The sequence below is a fragment of the Scomber scombrus genome, chromosome 11 (assembly GCF_963691925.1).
Source record: "Scomber scombrus chromosome 11, fScoSco1.1, whole genome shotgun sequence".
In the NCBI taxonomy this organism is placed as follows: Eukaryota; Metazoa; Chordata; class Actinopteri; order Scombriformes; family Scombridae; genus Scomber; species Scomber scombrus.
Window position 1 is genome coordinate 21,212,488 of NC_084980.1, and position 18,785 is coordinate 21,231,272.

General features: G+C 37.6%; 2 protein-coding genes across 2 annotated transcripts; one reads left to right on the forward strand and one right to left on the reverse strand.

Moving 5' to 3' along the window:
• Window positions 1–5,330: 5,330 nt before the first annotated feature.
• LOC133990926 (serine/threonine-protein kinase NIM1-like) lies at window positions 5,331–8,313 on the reverse strand. Its single transcript, XM_062429351.1, has 4 exons — window positions 8,244–8,313; window positions 7,808–8,089; window positions 6,373–6,641; window positions 5,331–6,089 (listed from the first exon to the last, which is right to left on the reverse strand). Exons 1-4 carry the CDS (start codon window positions 8,311–8,313, stop codon window positions 5,331–5,333), a joined length of 1,380 nt encoding a protein of 459 aa, XP_062285335.1.
• A 4,243-nt stretch (window positions 8,314–12,556) lies between these two features.
• On the forward strand, window positions 12,557–17,111 carry pnhd (pinhead). The gene is made up of 7 exons (XM_062428237.1): window positions 12,557–12,608; window positions 13,126–13,224; window positions 13,397–13,536; window positions 13,882–14,158; window positions 15,057–15,238; window positions 16,130–16,188; window positions 16,961–17,111. The coding sequence occupies exons 1-7, from the start codon at window positions 12,557–12,559 to the stop codon at window positions 17,109–17,111; spliced, it is 960 nt and encodes a 319-aa protein (XP_062284221.1).
• Window positions 17,112–18,785: the final 1,674 nt, after the last annotated feature.

Sequence of the window (18,785 nt, forward strand, 5' to 3'; positions counted from 1 at the left end):
TTACCTATATTGGATGTGCAATCTGGTCTCAGGTTTCATTATCATCTTACCTTTAAACATTTTTGCTGACAGTACAAGTCAAACATTTGGACACACTATAAATTTACTTTCAGTTCAAACTTGAGATCACTGCAATAAAAAGAAATAAACAGGACCATCTGAACCCTTGATATGTAGATAATAGATCATTAACAGTTAAGTGTTGAAGTGACACATTCACTGTTTACTGTAATGTTTCAACATGTTTTATGTTTACAGGTTTGTTAAACATGTAATATGAATGTGGGCTGCTTTTTACAGGTTGCATTCAATAGTCTCACACATTTTTCCCTGTTAAGATGATATTTCTACGCTGTTCTCTATATGCTGCAATCCATACAATCAAACATTTTTAGAAAATGATAAAACACTTGCCCATGACCCTGATGCTGATATAGAAAATTTATGGAGGAATATTTAATCTTTATTGCTATATTGCTATATTTCTTTTCAACAGAAGCCGAGTATGAGTGTACTTGAAAATGTTTTTAATGCCCTTATCTGAGATCTTGTTATACCGAGAAAAGGTCAATTTCTTGAGATAAGAAGAGAATTTATCAGTTGATTTATTACGGGTGGAGCTCATTTTTTTTCGGTTTATTCCTGTCTTCTCCTCTCCTTGTCTGCGTCACATAGATAGTTCAACAGTTGACATCAAGGATGAGAAGCCTTCAGGTTGCTCTTAGGGGTAAGGGTTCATATCTGTCATATGTTTTTATTCTCCATGATATATTAGTTTGTATTCTCCCTCTCTCCACCTGCATTTCCTTTCTCTCGTTAAGTCTAATAAAATGAAAATTCTTGAAACTTATTGTTTGGTCATTCTCCTTCATGAAACATTTCATCAGTTTATGACCAGGAGTTAACCAACCTGCCATTTGGCCATGACAAAGACGTCCTTAATAATAGTGCTGTTAATATTTATGGATACCTCTTGATCTGACATTTTTGGCTTAAATCAGTAAATACAGTTGTCAAGATGCCATCTATTTAAACTGGCATGGCACTACTTGTGTCTGATAAACATTGTAAATATTGAGCAAGAGGAAATGGACTTTTGTTCTGACTTAATAATGTGTCAATTGTCTTAAGATAACAATCTAGTTTTCTTGAGATAACGAAAAAATTAAGTTTTGATTTTGATATAACAGCATTATAAAACAAATTGCAAGCACAGCCATTCTCAGCTTCTGTACTTCATGTCATGCAATATAACTTTAAACTTTACAGCCCCTAATATTTTATCTGCATGAATTAGCTTTACACAGAATGCAAAGCTAATTAGACGTAACTAAACCAGCAAAATCACAAGATTTAAATATTGAGATTAAAACTACAATTTTGAAATACATGAAGAGAGGAGGCAGGCGCGCGTAAATCATCAGTGAGTTTGATGCGATGTGCTGATTTACAACCAACAGTTTCTGATCTGACATGGTGTTGGATCTACTCAATGAACAATGTGCTTTACTCTCTCATCTTCACCGGTATTCACAGGAACTGCTGGGACATGTAGCTGATGAAACGTTACGGTGGAGAACGCAGTGTGTTTGACTGTGTTGTCTGTGTAAATTGATGACTTCCACACAGGATCAGATGAACTATTGTCTTTTAATTAAAGCAAAGGTATGAACATGTCCTCTGAGAAAATGTGCACATGACAAAAAGGTGAGAGTAATGTGATTACTTACAAAAAACGTTTAAAATGTAGGTCAGTCAACAATTAAAACCAGAGAATCCTCCGTGCATGCAGCTGAAGTATGTGTTTAAATTGATTGCCAACTTAGCCCCAAGGAAATGGTGATAGACAACCTTACAAATATATAATAATTACCAACATTTTAATAGCAAACACAATCAGAATGCCCTGATGGTCTGAATGTTTAGGTGAATACCACAAATCATAACTCTTAAGAGGGGTATGTCACACCCCTATCTACCTAGTCTCCTGTCTACACTGTCCAATAAATCAAAAACACATGAATAAAATCTTTCAAAATGGCATTGAGTATGACTAACAGATGTAAGAATTGGGTTGCAGCTTGAAAACGATCACAGTGTTCAGGCTTTGTTTCTTCTTGTTTATATCACAGCAATGCTGTCAAATGTGCTGCGCTCTTCACTTTTGCATGCTGGGGCAAAAATAAATAGCTGGTTGGCATTGTGAGCAGAAACTTAACCTTTCTTTTATCAAGGGGAAAAGCCATGAAAGTTAGGCATGGAACAGGAAAACAACGTGGAAAAATCACTTCATACTGAGACAAATATGATAGATTACAAGAATGTTTGAGTACAGATTGGAGCGGCAGGGGAAGTAAAGCTCTCATATATTATACAGGGCTTTAAACATGACTAAGATAAGAGTTACAGCCATGATAGCGGCACTCTGAAGCTATACATGGTGCTTGGCGATAAATGTGTCAACTAACACACAGATATAGGGCATGTATAATATTTACCATGTTCACCATCTTAGTTTAGCATGTTAGCATGCAAATACAGCAAGTCCAGCTCATGAATGTCATAGCTTTTGTAAGTATTTGGTCATGAACCAAAATATTGAGTGAAATGAAATTTTAACCAGATGATGCCGCAAGATTAGAGGTCAGAGGTCAGGGTTGCACCCAACACAGATAAGACCCAAGGTGAGGGGTGGGGTAAGCTGATAGAGGCTTATTTCAGTTAATCAAGACAGGTGGTGAGTCAGTCCACTGGGAAAATGGAGGTTCTGTTTGCTTATGGTTTCAGAGACCGAGATGGCGATTTATGGATTGTGTACATAGGGCGAAATGCTTTCTGAGTTTTTGTTTATTATATCTCAAATTGCCATCACTGAAGCAGACATGCTTTATGTATTATCTTATTTCTATTAATGTTATCGAGTCAGTAATGTTTTTATATGCTTCTATGTTCTTTTTATGTCCTTTTCATGTGAAATACATGGTGCATATAATTTCTTTTTTTTGGTAAAGCACTTTGAGCTACATTTCTTATATGAAAAGTGGTATACAAATTAAGCATTATTGTTACTTAACTACTCAGTTCATCCTGTGTGGACCATGAATGTCTGCACTAAATTTTTACAGAACTCAGTTCAACATTTGTGGAGATATCTCAATAACATCTAAATATATCAACCTGCAGGTGATGCTACAGGAAAAGCCAAGGAATCACCCACATCATTAGGACACATATTCTGGGAACCATGAATGTCCAAACAACACGTGTGCCAATCCATTTGCTAGATGTTGAGATATTTAAAGCTACTCTTACCTTTCTTGCATTTCACACAGCACTTTGAAAAAACTTGAACAGCAACAACCCCTCCTCCCTCCTATGTACCACCCCCGCACACCCGTCCCCTCCGCCAACGGACCGAATGATATGATTGGTCAGAGTTTTCACAGAATATTATGAGAATGGAATAATGATTAGTTTATATGCCTGGTGGATCTCTCTAACATTTTAGAGTGCCATTACCTTATTAATAGCATTTTAATCTAAACAAAGGTAGCTTTAATCAAATAAGTGAAAAATGTGGAAAAAAAAGTCAAAGGATCACCAAAGTCATGAAGATGATCCTCTATGGAGCGTGAATATATGTAGGACATTTTATGACAGTTTACCCTATAGTTGTCGAGCTAGTTCACTCTGAACTGCAAAGACCAACCTCTTGGTGGCACTGGAGGAAAAACTGTGGAATTCATCTTCTGGGTAAAATGAATGTGTATTTTCTGGCAATCCGTAGTTATTGAGTTATTTCAGTATGGACCAAAGTGGTGGACCAACATCATTATCCCTAAAGCCATGCTGCTAGCTTAGCTAAAAACAGACATGACAACAAGTGCACAGACTTGTTCCCTGTTGCTGCATTTCTGCCACCTTAAAAACAAACGTTGAAATGTGTGTTAACAGAAGTCTTGTGCAATTGGTGCCAAAGACTGACACACATTTTGGGGTTTGTGAATTACAGCTCTTAAAAGAGTGTGCAATGAGAAATAAAACAGAAAGATGAAAGCAGTCAAAAAACATTGCACACCACAGAATAATTTGAAAATGACATTATATTTATTGCCATAACACCTGTACGGTTCAAGTCTGACCAAAAATCTGTCATGAAAGGTATCCTCTTTCACTATAAGCAGTGAACTATTTTTTCATAATTGTAAATTATTGTTTGCCTAGCAGTATCATGCTAATATATGACAGATATATTTTGCAGCACCATGAATGTAGTTAGTTTGTTATTGTCTATTCTTTACCAGTAAAGGTCTTTTTTTTCAGGCTAAATGTGCACATTTCAGGAAACCTCTTGAGACGCTCCAAAAGAAACATCATTAGAATTACATACACGTACTGTTTTAACTATTTTAATAAAATGAAAGATACATACAGTATGAAACACAAGGAGATATACAGTAAGAATGAAGTTCCGAAATAGAGTCCCTTTTAGTTTACAGAAATAAAAAATGACCGTATTTCATCATATACTGACTCCTCGTCCTCCTTTAAATACAAGTGATTTCTGGGGCAGTTACACATTTTTATGCCCACATTAATAACTCTGTCTTTCCATTTAAAGAAATAACCTATAACTTCCAGGCCCACAAATATATTTGTTTGATTATGTTTCTCATTAAAATATTATTATGGGATATAAATAATCCAGAAACACATAAGTAACCTGAAAAAGTCATTGAAATGTGATTGAAATGTTTGGCAAGTCTAAGCTATTAAATTTCAAAGAAAGTTGGAATAAAAATGGCAGCTCCTTTAATGGCCTTTACTGTTGCTCACTTTAACTTAATGATGTTTCACTCATTTATTTTTTAAAAATGGATGTGGTTTTGTTATTGTTACATTCCTGTTGCCTTACAGAAAGAGCAATCACTTGCTCGTTGTCAGCCCTCATCTGAAATTTCTTTCATGCTCAGTTGGTTTAAATGTGGCTGAGACTCTACAAACTTCAGATGTTATCTTAGTGGACATAAGAGTGCCAAGTCTGGTCACAGGTCTATACTTTTATCCACAGTGACCTCCAGTAACATGAGAGCATCTATTCATGGTGAAATTCAAATCTGAAGCCATGTTCTGCTCTTTTTAGCTTTGCCACAACAACAGGAATGTTAAAGGAACAGTTTGACATTTGACAAATGCTTCTATGCTTAGTTTTTGTAAGAGTTAGATGAGAAGATCAATCTAAATCTCATGTCTGAGAGTGGTATCAATCATCTTCTTTAATTGTTATAAAAAAGGCAGAAACATTTGAACTTATTCCATTAATAAACAAACTACATGATGATGCAGACCACAGAGTGGCGTATGTTCAGCTGGCCGTCTGAGCCTGCTCTCCATCTGAGTCTGTTGTGGGACTCTTTGGTGCAGGTCTGGCTGTATCCCACAGCTTCCACAGACCTTCTCTTCTGAATGCGATGTAACAAAATTCGGTAAGCCCCAGTAACAGGGCTTCTCAAATCTAAGCCATTGTTGATGAGATGGACCTTGGTGATGCCAAGATCCTCCAAAGCTGCCTTAACATTTAGTTCATCTGAACTGTGGTTGTAGGAGGGCTCGGCCAGGTGGGATGGAGTAGGGTTACAAGTAGGGTAGGCCTGAGGGTAGTCAATGCCTCTCATCCAGTTACTGGCCATGATCTCCGTCACAGTGAGGCGATCCACAGGTACGGGCCTCAGGAGTCCTTTAATGAGCTCCTGGCATGATGCAGGTACATAAGATGGAATAGCATAGGAGCCCTGCAGGATACAGCACTTAAGCCTGGCTGTGGTAGTGGCTTTGAATGGCATAGTGGCAGTCACCATGAAGTAAAGTAAGATACCCAGCGCCCAAATATCTGCATATTGACCAATGTAGCCTTTCTCTTTGAACAGCTCGGGAGCTGCGTAGGGTGGAGAGCCACAGAAAGTGTGAAGGACATTGTTAGGTAGGCAGCAGGAAGTGCTGAAACCAAAGTCACCCACTTTAATGCAGTAAGTGTTGGTGTAGAAGATATTTTCTGCCTTCAGGTCCCTGTGGACAATATTGCTATCATGCTGGGAAAAGAGAAAGGAGGTTAATATTTACAGACAAATTAGACAGTTTAAAGCTTACCTGGACAGCTGGTTTAAAGTATGAGAACTTTACAATAAGCAAAGCCAATTAAAAAGCTGAATTTTTAAGTGTTATCACTGCCTGGATTTATTACATGACAGCTCTAAAATATTAGTTACAAAAAATAAAAAGTATTATTGAATTATTTGCCATCATTTTACTGCACTAGGTATCACTCCTTTAATTTCTCTCACTTTGTTCCCCTGAAAGCTGCTGCTGACTTACCATATATTTGACTGCAGAGAGGATTTGAGAAAAGACAAGTTTGCTCTCCAGGTCAGAGAGGCGCCCCCTGGTGCTGATCCGAGAGAACAGCTCTCCCCCACTGGCATACTCCATCACCAGATAGAGCCTCTTGAATGTCTCCACCACCTCATACAGACGCACTATGTTGGGGTGGACCAGCTTCTCCATGCAAGAGATTTCTGAGGTAAAAAGTGCCTTCGATTGCTTGTCCAGATGCACCTTATCCAGGATTTTTACTGCCACTCTCTCTGTTGAGGCAAGACAGATATGGATGAAGGCATTGAGTCAACAATGACAAAACACATTTTACCTTCTCACACTGCCATTTCTTGAGTTGTGTTTCCTTCTATATTTTGATCCTTACAATCCTGTGGTCCTTTTATGTTTAGAGGTGGCTCAAGAAGTATTTGCAAAATACATGTGATGGTATTGTATGTTTTCTTATTGTCAACAAATCACACAAAAAAGAGAAAAAACAACAATGAACTGATCCAACTAATATGTATCATCTCTGTAGCAAAGGCCTGAGATATCTTATTCCTTTATGCCATACAGCTCAATGTTTGTGTAAAATATTATTAAACACAGATAGATGACATGTTTGGTCATAATCACGAACATGGGCATTGCAGTTTATTTTGAGTAATTTCTACATAAATCATTCTGCTACTGGAAATATGTACAGGAGTTCTCATTACTCACATTATTTTCTCTTGTTTCAGAAATGTTTGCTTAAAAACTGCAGTGCCCGGCTGTTTTAGGCAATTATTTAGCATTTCTTAAATATGTGAGTATATATTTTGGACCCATTAAACATATACGTACATCTTCTGTATAGGAACAAAGGTTTAAGAGCCACAGAGATGCTGGGAAAGTTGGAAAGTATTTAAAGATGGACTAATGCACTGCTGGTTTTGGTCTCTGTTGGGTTTGTTGACAGTTAGAAAAACATATCTGGGTTTATTATTTAAATTTAAAAAGTAAATGCTCTAAAAAAGTGGGAGATATTAGACATGCTGAAACATCAGTGGTGCTTCAGATGTTCTAATGGGGAGGGATATGAAGAGGTGTAAACTATTATAACCAATGTAGCATTTCTTTGAAACATTTATAGAAATAACTCTTGTACATATTTAATTGCAGCCGTATCAGGCCTTGAAACCAACCAGATTATATTTTATTACTGAGCAATGATCACACATTTTTTGCATATTATATAAAAACATTTTATATCATTAAGAAAAAATGTGAAGGTAGGAATGAATGTTTGAATGATGTTTCTGGGTCATCTAGTTGAATAAATTAAATGACTAAAAAAAGAACATCATCTGTCTATTTACAGCCACATGTACTGCCTGCTTACTGTTGTTGTGAAAATGGGGGTTTAAAAAAGGCAAAGCATCAAATATCTCACCTTTGGTTAGGTCATGTATTCCCAATCTAACTTGGGAAAAGTTGCCAGCACCGATCTCCCCTCTCAGCTCATAGAGCCCTACCCGCCGTCCAAATGTTAGATCATCCATCACCTTTTCTGAATGGGTCAAATCATAGAGGGCCTTCCCAAACGTGGTGTGCTGCACCGCCCCCTGCTCCTCCGTCATGTTCTCCTTTGCCTCCACATTTTTATTCCTTTCCCTAACTTTTGGTGACGTCAGGAGGATGATCTCCTGCTCTGGAGTTGTTTTCTGTTGAGCCCCTGAGAAGGAAAGAAGAATCAGATTGATGTTAAAGTTTGGGATGCAAACAGCAATGTTAATTTATTTACATATTTAAGGCATCATAATGTTTAATCAAAGTTGATCCAAACCATAAAAGGCAGCATTTAAATTTAGTGGTGTGTCTATACTTACATGTTTTCCCTTTTATTTTCTTCTTACTCCTTTCATTGTTGATGGTATTATTTCTATTGTTTAAATACATTATTCCTTTCCCAGGCACTGGAAGAAACTCTGTTTTTCTTTGGTATTTGAAATCTTGAAAAATTGAAAAAAACAAGAAGGTGGTAGATTAAAGATAAAACAGATTTCTGCAAACCAAAAACTGAACATAAAAAGTGACCTGAAAAGACGTGAGCTGCATGATGTGAATTCAAAAGCATCTGTATGCATCAGGAAAATATCGCTCAGAAAACCGACCGTGTGTTCAGATGCTGCTATAGTGCCACTGTTCTGTCCCTATGCTGCGGTATTGTCTCCTGGTGTATAATCCGGAACTATTGCTTGTAAACCTGTAATCCCTGAGTGTCAGACTCCTCCCACACAGACCAGACAATAGACAGGCTTTACAGAGGCTACTTTAACCCCTAGACATGAATCTGCAGCCGAATGCAGGTGCTTGAAAAGGACACTGATGGGATTACATTTAAATGTGCTGCATATGACCATTATTATTGTTTGGGGTCAAGGGGCTGGGGCAAGGTTATAATGGCAATAAGAGTGGTTCGGTTTGTTGGGGTTTCCTGAAAGGAAAACTAACATTAGTTTACCTTTTACATTATTATTTAAACAGGATTATCCAATGAATTGGTTTACTTTGTCACATGCATGGTGTTGCTGCACTGATAGCAAAATTCAAATTCAAATTCTCATCATTTAATAAGTTGATAAGTTCACAATTTCACAAAAGTCTGTCTTAATACAATAATCACGTGCCCTTATGAATACTGAAGAGTTTTTGCTCACTGTGATCATTCCTACAGTTTGTACTGGCCATTAAAAAGCCTTTCAAATGTTCTTACATTGTAAGTAAAGGAGGCCAAAATCCACAGTCCTCATTTTGAGCAAAAACATATTTAACATTTTCTCTGAAGCTGATGTGAGGCTTCAGGCAAACAAGTAAGTCAATTCAAGCGGATAGCTGCCACATTTACAGTCCTTTTTAGTATAAAGGAGTGGAGGAAGTATAGTAACAAACAGAGGGACTTTGACACTTAAAAGATCGTAACTTTGAAAGCTATCTGCTCCATTTGACTGTTTTAGACATCTGACCGGCAGATAAACTTTCACTTACATTATACATGCATTGTGAAAGGATCTCATAGCCAGTATGAACAGGAAAATATGATTACCTGTGTCAGTGTTTGGGCAAGACATACTTGAAAAATTGTAAACCTATCCTAAAGCTAAGAGAAGTGAACACAAAACTGAGTACGGAGTGACCCAGATAGCAGTCATGACACAAGACAGACACTAAGCCAGACTGTGCAGGCATAATGTCTGCTACATGTTCTTCAAGTCAATCTCTGCTGGACAAAGGGATTGTCTAGTACTCATCATGCATAAGCTGCATGCTCATGTTACGAGTATAATCTAATCAACCCCTCAGTGATCATCTCAGCACGTGTAGTATTGAACTGAATGTAATGAGGAGAGGTTTACTGAAATGGGAAGAGTGGCCGCATTTGAGCAGGTATGACTGTAAATGTGAAACGACATTTAATGTAAAAAAAATTCAAATTATTTTTCAGGACAAAATTAAACCCTGTAATATTAGCTGTAGGTTCTAAAAAGCTTTGTGCAGTACAGAGATAAAAAGAAAAGATTTTTGAAGACACAAATGTGTTTATTATAACATTGTATGCTTCCCATTGGACAAATAATAAGGCACATTAAAGGTATCTCCTATCACTGCTCTGTTGATGATATTCAGTTATACATCTCATTTAAACCTCAAAATGTAGCTAAACTGTCAGTTTTGTCCAAACACTGTAAAAACTGGATGGAAGATAATTTCTTACAGCTTATGCAGACAAAACTGAAATCCTTACTTCTGCTCCTCCCCTAAGATACGGGTCGTTTACCTTGTTGGTTCTGTGTAAGAAATCTAATTGTCACTATGTACCAGGCTCTGACTCTGGACCAAGTATCTGATTCGCTCTTGTTTTATCAACTAAGAAACACTGCAAAAATCAACATCATTGTGTCACCTGTAGAGCTCTGCACGGCCAGGCTCCTTCCTACAGTCAAGGTCTACTGTAGCCCTACATCACCAACAGGTCTCTGAGGTCCTCTCATCAGGGTTTGCTGGTTGTTCCTCAATCTAGGCTTAAAAGTAAAGGAGACTGCATTAACTTAACTTTTGAACTCTCTCCCTTTGGATTTAAGAACTGTGGACTCTGTGGACACCTTTACAATTCAGCTCAAGACCCATGTGTTTAGAGTTGCTGTTGTATAATTTTTCTAATTTTCTATTTATTTCAGTTCTTTATTGTTTAATGTCTGTATTTATGTTTGTTTTATTTCCTCTGTAAAGCACTTTGTCATGTCTCCCCCTGAAAGATGCTATATAATTAAAGTTACTTACTGAATGTATTATCTGAGATTTTGACAGATTTAAGTAAACACAAATATTCAATAAAGCTGTCTAGAGGAAACACATAATGGGCCTATATTCTAAGAAAGTTGAATGGCTAGGGAAGATTTACAAGCAACATCATTTTGACACCTGTTTCACACAGCCAATAAATAAAATAAAGAAATTTGTAATTGTATTTATCTCTGTCCCCCAAAAATAATGCACTAATGCAAATAATCTTTTTTTTTTTTTTTTTAAATCACTGTTGTAGATTCTTAAAAATGAGCAAACACACAGCTTTTTGAGATCATTTTTTGTTAACTGCTGCCTCCAATATTAAGAAAAAACTTCCAATCTCAGCTTTAAAGTCAGTGTGTGAGAAAAATCATTGAAGTGCTCAGAAAAAAATGGAAATTTGAACAACCATACTTTCATAATAATTGTGCAAACTCCATCTGCTGCGGAAGGTCATGTGATATGCTACTAATGGACTTTATTGTGAGACTGCTTTGCCAGCATTGCAGCATTTAACTTGATTTCAGTTGCAAGTCTTATCAAACTCACTTTTTTTTATTGGGTCTCAAACTTAGTAGCTTGTAACCTCTGATAACCTCTACAATATGGTTGCATACAGACAGAAACAAAAGAAACACATTATATTCACATTATAAATAATAACAAATGTTTAACTCCCCTCCCCCTTAAAGGCCTGAAACTTAATCGCAAAACCAACTCAAGCCAACTTTACAGTTTTTACTGTTTTATTATATTGTATAATCTAGATAATTAAATCAACTAATTACTAAGAATCTGGGTTTTACTGGGATTATGATAAAATTTCAGCGTGATTTGTTTGCACTTCAAGAAAGGAATCAACAATTGAAACCGCATTGAGGCGTCACCTTAATCAAGGTGTCTGAGTGCTGACGACTATCCCAACGATGATCCGTTGATCCTGGTGAAAATGAGGGGATCACATCAACACATCAAAGAAGGATTAACACCTTATTAAGATATGTATGGAAAATCAGTAAAATACTAAGATTATTTTGTAGGTAAACTTGTTTTTCATGTGATTAAAGTTACATTTTAAAAGCAGGATGTAAGATGTCTGGGAAAGGCACAAAATAAAGTATTTAGGTCTCATCTTTTAGATGTATAATTGACACAACATAGGGTGTGTTCTTGGCCTTTTTGCCATTAAATTGTATTCTTACTTAAGTTTCTATCTTGGAACGTTGCATGTGCAAAAGCATGATTAATAAACAGTATTTTATTCTAGTTCTTAATCTTTTCCTTTCCTCTGAAGAGAAAGAGAGGCAGAGATTTGAAGGGCAGTTCTGCGAGGTCTGGCCATTTGGTGTCATGTTGAATAAACACAAAGGTGCTGGAGTTTTCTGTAGGGGAGGCTCAGGCCCCCACACTGATCCTGTTTATGTGTTTGGGCCAGGTTTTGTTTTAAGTCAGAGGTGCTAAACACCTTCCCCCTGAGATAAAAGATGATTAATGCCTTTGAATGAGCACCGCTTTAATGGCTCAAGGCTACTTAAGCACTTCATTAGGGTGAGCTCGGGCCTGGTCGACACACTCAAGCCACTGTATCCTCTCTGCTGTAGAAACAGACGAGGTGAAAACTCAATGCTTTACTTTGGAGGTTGCCTTTGAAGTGGCTCCTGCCTGCAAGAACACCATCCCACAAAGCATTCAGCATGGAAATTGGATTAGCTCCTTTTTTTTGACTCCCCACTTGAGACCTTGTTTTTGGGTGACATTTGGGGCTGAAGCTTGATCCCGTATAAATATCAGAGGCGTCAGCAAGCAGAGGGACACTCAGGATCTGGCAGCTGAGGAGCAGATTGGGACTAAAGCCATGGATGTACTCAGACTGGTCCTTCTTCTCCTATGTGTCCTCCACCTGACCTGTAAGTACTGTTTGCTCTATTCTACTGTTGCTGTGACATTGATACAGAAGCATGTACTAACTGGACTGACATCAGTCTTCTCAAATATCCTTAATAATCCCTTATTATGTGGCTGGCATAAGTGTTAGAAGTGATGGTAATTTGTTCTCATGCATAACTGCATGTGCACATCAACACAGTCAAATTACTTTATATCAGTTTTTTCTTGCACATCCAGAACAAATATTTCAATTAAATACTTGGATTACAAATATTTTCTAAAATTAATTCATTGAGATTTTGTTAGAAATATTTTCCTGTTAACATTCATATTTGTGTGTATTTTGAATGATTTTCATTATCAGTCAATGATGTGACAGTAGTTGGATTCCTGCACTGTTCGTGTTCGTGTAATCAAAAACTGTGATTGCCTTTTGAGAAAAAAAAAGTTTTACATTCTAAAGGAAAAAGTATGCTTACTCCAATATCAAGTAACATGATAACAACACTGATGAATGTTTGTGTTATGTTTTTCTAGTTACGGGAGCACTGAGCAAACACATCAGAGATCACAGAAACCTGTTCACACAGAGAGTGTGCTGCAAAAGACAGAGCCACTTTGTCTACATCGGCCAAGGTAAAACCCCACATTCCTCCACATGTTCAGGATAACCTTTCACCACCAGTCAATGCAGGGGTTTCAATTTGCCATCAAATGCATGGAAATTTTAAAGCAAATAATAACCGCTGTAATAATCGTTCCTGTCTCAAATCAAATCAAAGCCAATTATGTTTCTTTCTCTCCTCAGACATCTCTGGGAGTCCCGTCAGTGTGGATGTGGGAATGTGCAGGTCTCACTGTGGGGGGGCACCCAGGCCATCACATGAAGCAGGACAACAGGAATCCTCAAAACATTCCTCAATGCTGGAATTTCTCAGGAGCAAAAAAGTAGGTGCAGGAGGCTGATGCAATTACCCCAAACCACCACAGGGGCGCGCTGCAACTTTGTGATTGTCTGTCAAGGCTGCTCTGCTGCCTTAAATGTTGTCAGTGTGGTATCATTAAACATCTTTTTCTTTTTGAGAAATATCAGTATTCATGAAAACTTGTGAAATAACTAAAATACGTAGAATATTATTTTGCAAGGCCATTTATTACACTCTGTATAAACCATTCAATAAAAGTCTAAACATACCGACTTAATGCCTTTTTTGCATTTTCACTAATTAAGGGCAGAAAAAACAAACATGTTGTGACATGCCCAACTGATAATTTCTCTCCTCTCACAAAAAGCTGCGGACGGGAGGACCGGTTGTTGCAGAAAGCTCAGAGCCGCTGGTGCAGCTGCCTTCCTGCGGGCTCAACCAGGTGTGTGAGCCGACCGGGATGCGCGTGGACCGGGTGCTTCTGTTCGAGGGATCCCGGGAAGTGGAGGTCATTGAGGAGTGCCACTGTGAGATCAAGCTGACCCTGTGCATCCGCGTTCCCGCACTGAGGACCTATAACTCCGAGACGCCTTATGAGACAGTCATCGACGTGGGAGGATGCTCCAGGTCCAAGGGCTCTCCAGGTGTGTGTGTGTGTGTGTGTGTGTGTGTGTGTGTGTGTGTGTGTGTGTGTGTCACCTGTCAGTTTAAAACAACAACCAGAACAGGAAGGGATGCTGAACTGATGATCCGCTCATCAAATGTGAAATGACTGATGAAGATAAGGCAGTTCCCATAAAGCTCATATATGCAGTTAGTTCCATATGAACCTATTTTAAACTAAATGTGATGTTTTAATTAAACGAGTTTGTCGACTTTCATTGGTTTTAGTGCATTTTCAATTTTGCAAAAAATATTCAAGCAAGTGTGATTGTTTGGCCTTCAAGGGACTTAAACTTTACACCCAGATAAAATGAATTTTTTACCTCTTGTTCTAGTACATATCTTTTTCTTTTTTTTACTACCTTGATAAAAAAGGGAACAGCGTCTGTTGATGCATTTCTACATGTTGAACTACATTATGTTTGTGGACTGAGTTCAAGATTAAAACAGCACTGATTGATATTCACTGGAGACCCAAAGTCAGCACTGTTAACATTGGATTCACCATGATTTACTGAACTGACAGAGTTAATCATTTATACATCTTAACTAAATTCTAATTCATCCTTGAAGAGTTTGATTTAGGAATGAAAAAATACTGCATGCATTATTAAAGATATAGGCCTGTGTTCTGCTGTGTTCAAACATAACTGATGTAAACAAACATTTAACAGCATCAGAGGGGGAAAAAACAGTTTTACATGAAGTTGTTTTCTTGTGTGTTAAAAGGCAATCATTTCAATCAATTTGGGATTAAAGAGCTAATCCTGTGGTTTGAATTTTCCTGAGGTGTGACAACTCTTGTTTACATTTGGATTACAATTTGGATCATCTTCCTCCTTGTATAGCTCTAACTTTTCACTTTTCTCTCACTCACAGAGGGATTCTCCTGTGTCCCCACTAAGTTTGACTCAGCCTTGGTGGAAACGCCCAACAAAGTGGACCTCATCCAGACAGTGGCAGCCTGTGAGCTGAAGGAGAGCTGCTACAGGGTCCCATACGTGGAGTATTACTATGAAATAGTCCATCATGCAGACGGAGTCAAAGAGGAGAGACTCAAAGTAAGTCACTAAAACAAAGGCTCCTCTTTTTGTAACCCTGAAAAAGTATAATTATCTTATTATCCACATTCATCCACAACATTCCCTACTTCAGTTTTATATTTGAATCCAGCCTTTAAACATGAGGTTTATTTTTTATTTGAGTAGCATGGTATAAGTAACACTAGGAGAGTGATTCATTTGTGATGCTGGTTTCACACTACCTTTTGTGATCAAGATGAGAGGAAACGGAGGAGTAGTTGGGGTGCCAGACAGTAATGAAGCATCTTTATTCATCAGACACATGTGTGGAAGACAGCACTTAATCAAGCTAATCCACTGACCGGTGGCTGGCACCACACATCCTGTTCTGAGGAAACTTTAGGATGTGAAGTTCATGCACAATACACATAATAGACTGGGAGATTTAAAAAGAGTCAAGGCTGTTCTTTTCTGCAGGAAAACAGCATTACAACTTGATTTAAACTGTTTTGTTGGTCATAGTGTTACATTGTGGGTCTCTCCATGAAGCAAATGGAGAAACAACGGGATTCATCTCCTCTCAGCAGCTTGCAACAGTCAAGATGATAAATTAAGGAATATCTTACAAAGTGCATTCACAACCCTCAGAGTGCCACAAAAGTTAAAGTCATTATTTGTGACAGAAGATTTTCTGTTATAAATGAATGGTTTGATGGAGGCAATTGAAGCTTAATTCTTGGAGACACTATTTAGTCTCAGTTGTCTGCTCTGGCTCAGCACCAAAGGTGCAAACACAAATGGTTCCTCCAGGTGTTGAATCAAAGCAGTTAATATGCTAAACAGCAGCTGGCCACCAACTCCACTGGGTCAATATTTGTGACCAGCTGTGAGCTGATTGCTCTTTCTCTCTGTGTTGCTAATTTTCCACAGGAAATAGATGTGGGCAGATGTATGGGAGGCTGCACTACAGGAAACCGATGCCTTCTCAGGTAAGTACGAACACAGCTGCTATACACACACACACACACACACACACACACACACACACACACACACACACACACACACACACCTCCTCTACGCCTCTCATAACAATTGCCTGTGAGCTCTAACACCTTCTGCACTCAGCATGTTGGCTTTCTAAGGTTAATTCCTACACCAAATGTTCCTTTTATAACTTCTGCTTTACTTTGTGATTGTAGCAGACTTCTAACAATGTAAATACCACTTTCTCTTAAAGACATGAACACAATAAGAGGTTCACATTCCATATATAGCTTATAATTTCTTCATTATATAACTATAGTTACATTTTAAGGAGGAAAAGTATTTTTAAAAAAAAGGTATAAAAAAGTATTTGAGTTCATTAATGTGGATCTAATTGGGACTCATTTTTCTTTTCTTTAATAATTCAATATCTAATGTATTGTACTGTTGTGTGTTATTGTCAAGATATTATTGAACACAATCATTATAAGTTCATGTAAAGTTTAGAGAGGAATCCTCCTATTTGAAACAAACAGTAAAAAATATATAAATGTCATTGGACAGAGTCACATAACATTATACAAGGACAGAAGACCTTCACAAATGAAGTTGATAGACATAGTTTCACTAGAGACCCTGACAGTAAGCAATATATTATTATTGACATTTTTAGTGGAAGATCAGTGTATCTGGAGACAGACACACAGAACACAAAGCAATTATTCAATGTATTGCATAAAATGATTTTAAACAGCTTTAATTTTTCTGTTGCAGGAGTCCATCTGATCCAGAAATTTGCCACTTGTGGGCTGAAAGAAAATCCAACTCCTGCGTTCCTCAGGGCTATGAGAGTCACAGCTTCCTCAACCAGCATGGGCAGATGCGCACTGTCCTCTCCATCACTTCCTGCCTTTGCCAAAACTGAACACAGCGCCCTCTATTGGAAAACAACTCCCAATATCTACTGAGCTCCAAAGCTGTGACTCACAGTGGATAACCCTGCATAACCCCTTCAAACTATTAGGACATTTGTTCAAGAATTTGCTACCCTAAAGTATTATTGTATTATATGTAATATATGTAAAATATTAATTTTGTAAATAAATTTAATACCATAACAATCTGTGAAGACTTTTTATTGTACGCTCAAACTGCAAATAAAACAATTTTTTTTTTTTGGAAAGCTATCCCAGGAATATTACTAAGAAAACTGCACCTAACACATCCTCCCACAGAACAAATTGTCTGTGTTGCCCACCCTCAAATTACTATAGACACTACTATAAAATGTAATCAGTATCTGAAATTCTGGTTTGAGTGCAGAAAAGTTCATTCCAGAGGAACACAAGCAAATATTGATTGTATAGATTACAATTTAAACAATTAAAACTGTAATAATTTCTAAAATCTGAAATCTATTCTAATCAGTATCAATACTTTTTAGTTTCAAAGGGCTGGGATGAAGCTTTGAAGAAACTAGAAAGGACATCATGAAAAGCCAACCAATTTTGCAAATATCCCTTTGAAAAAACACACGTGCAAGGAGTCAATAGGTCCTTATTTTGATATAAACGTGTGAAACAACACGTTTGTGTCACAGTTTTCTGTGTCATCTAAAGAGAAGTAGTTTTATAGCTTGCTTGCAAGGTGTCATGTACACAAATACTTTGATGCCTTAAACGTTTACTACAGTGGGGGAGCTTTTTTCTGTCTCAATTTGTCTTTTGCTCGTGCGTAATTGTGCGTAAAGATCAAAGGCACCAAATGGCACTGCGCCATTTCTGAGTTTACTAGAAAAATCATCTAGGTTGGCTTTGAAGAATAAATGAAAACGAGCAGTTTTAAAGAATAACTGACTTCTGAACTCAGCTGTTTTGTGAAATTTTGAGAGGGTTTTAATTATTTCTGCACGTGGAGAGGTTGTTGGCAACTGCTCTAAATTGTACGTAGAACATGATGTCAGATTCTCTTAGGTTTAATCATATTTTCGATCAGTCCAGCTGGAGTTAAGAAGCTTTTACATATAAAAAACGTTGAAATTTGCTGATTATCCAGCTGTAATTGAATAAGCAGTTATGTAAATCTCAAGACGTGTAGCCAATGACACCCCTCTCTTTATCGGAGTAATTGGTTTCCACCTAAGACACTGTGCCCATTATTCTTAATTAATGGATTCATTTGGGCGCAGTTAACCTCCCATGGCGAGAGCACTTCCTCATGAGATCAGCTCAAAGTTTATTCGCTTCACCTTTTTTACATTTTCTTCCACTATAAATTGATATATCAGACAAAACCTGTGTTCCAAGACAGGCACACTCACTCGTCGTTAAGTGTCGAGCTGAATTTAGTTTATTTGAGGCTTTATTGCCAGACGTGGGGACAATGGGCTTGAATAAAATCTACAATCGGGTTCACACCTTGTTAACACCGCCATTAGTCTCCCTTTACATTCGCTGATTGGTGATTTACATTTGCGACCAAATAGCATCTTTACTGCTGTTTACCAAGAGTTTGGGGGCACTGGAGAGGGAATGGGGGTATTTGATATAAAAAGTCGAGTTTCCAGGACACGGCAGTCACTCCAACTCCAAGTTGCTGG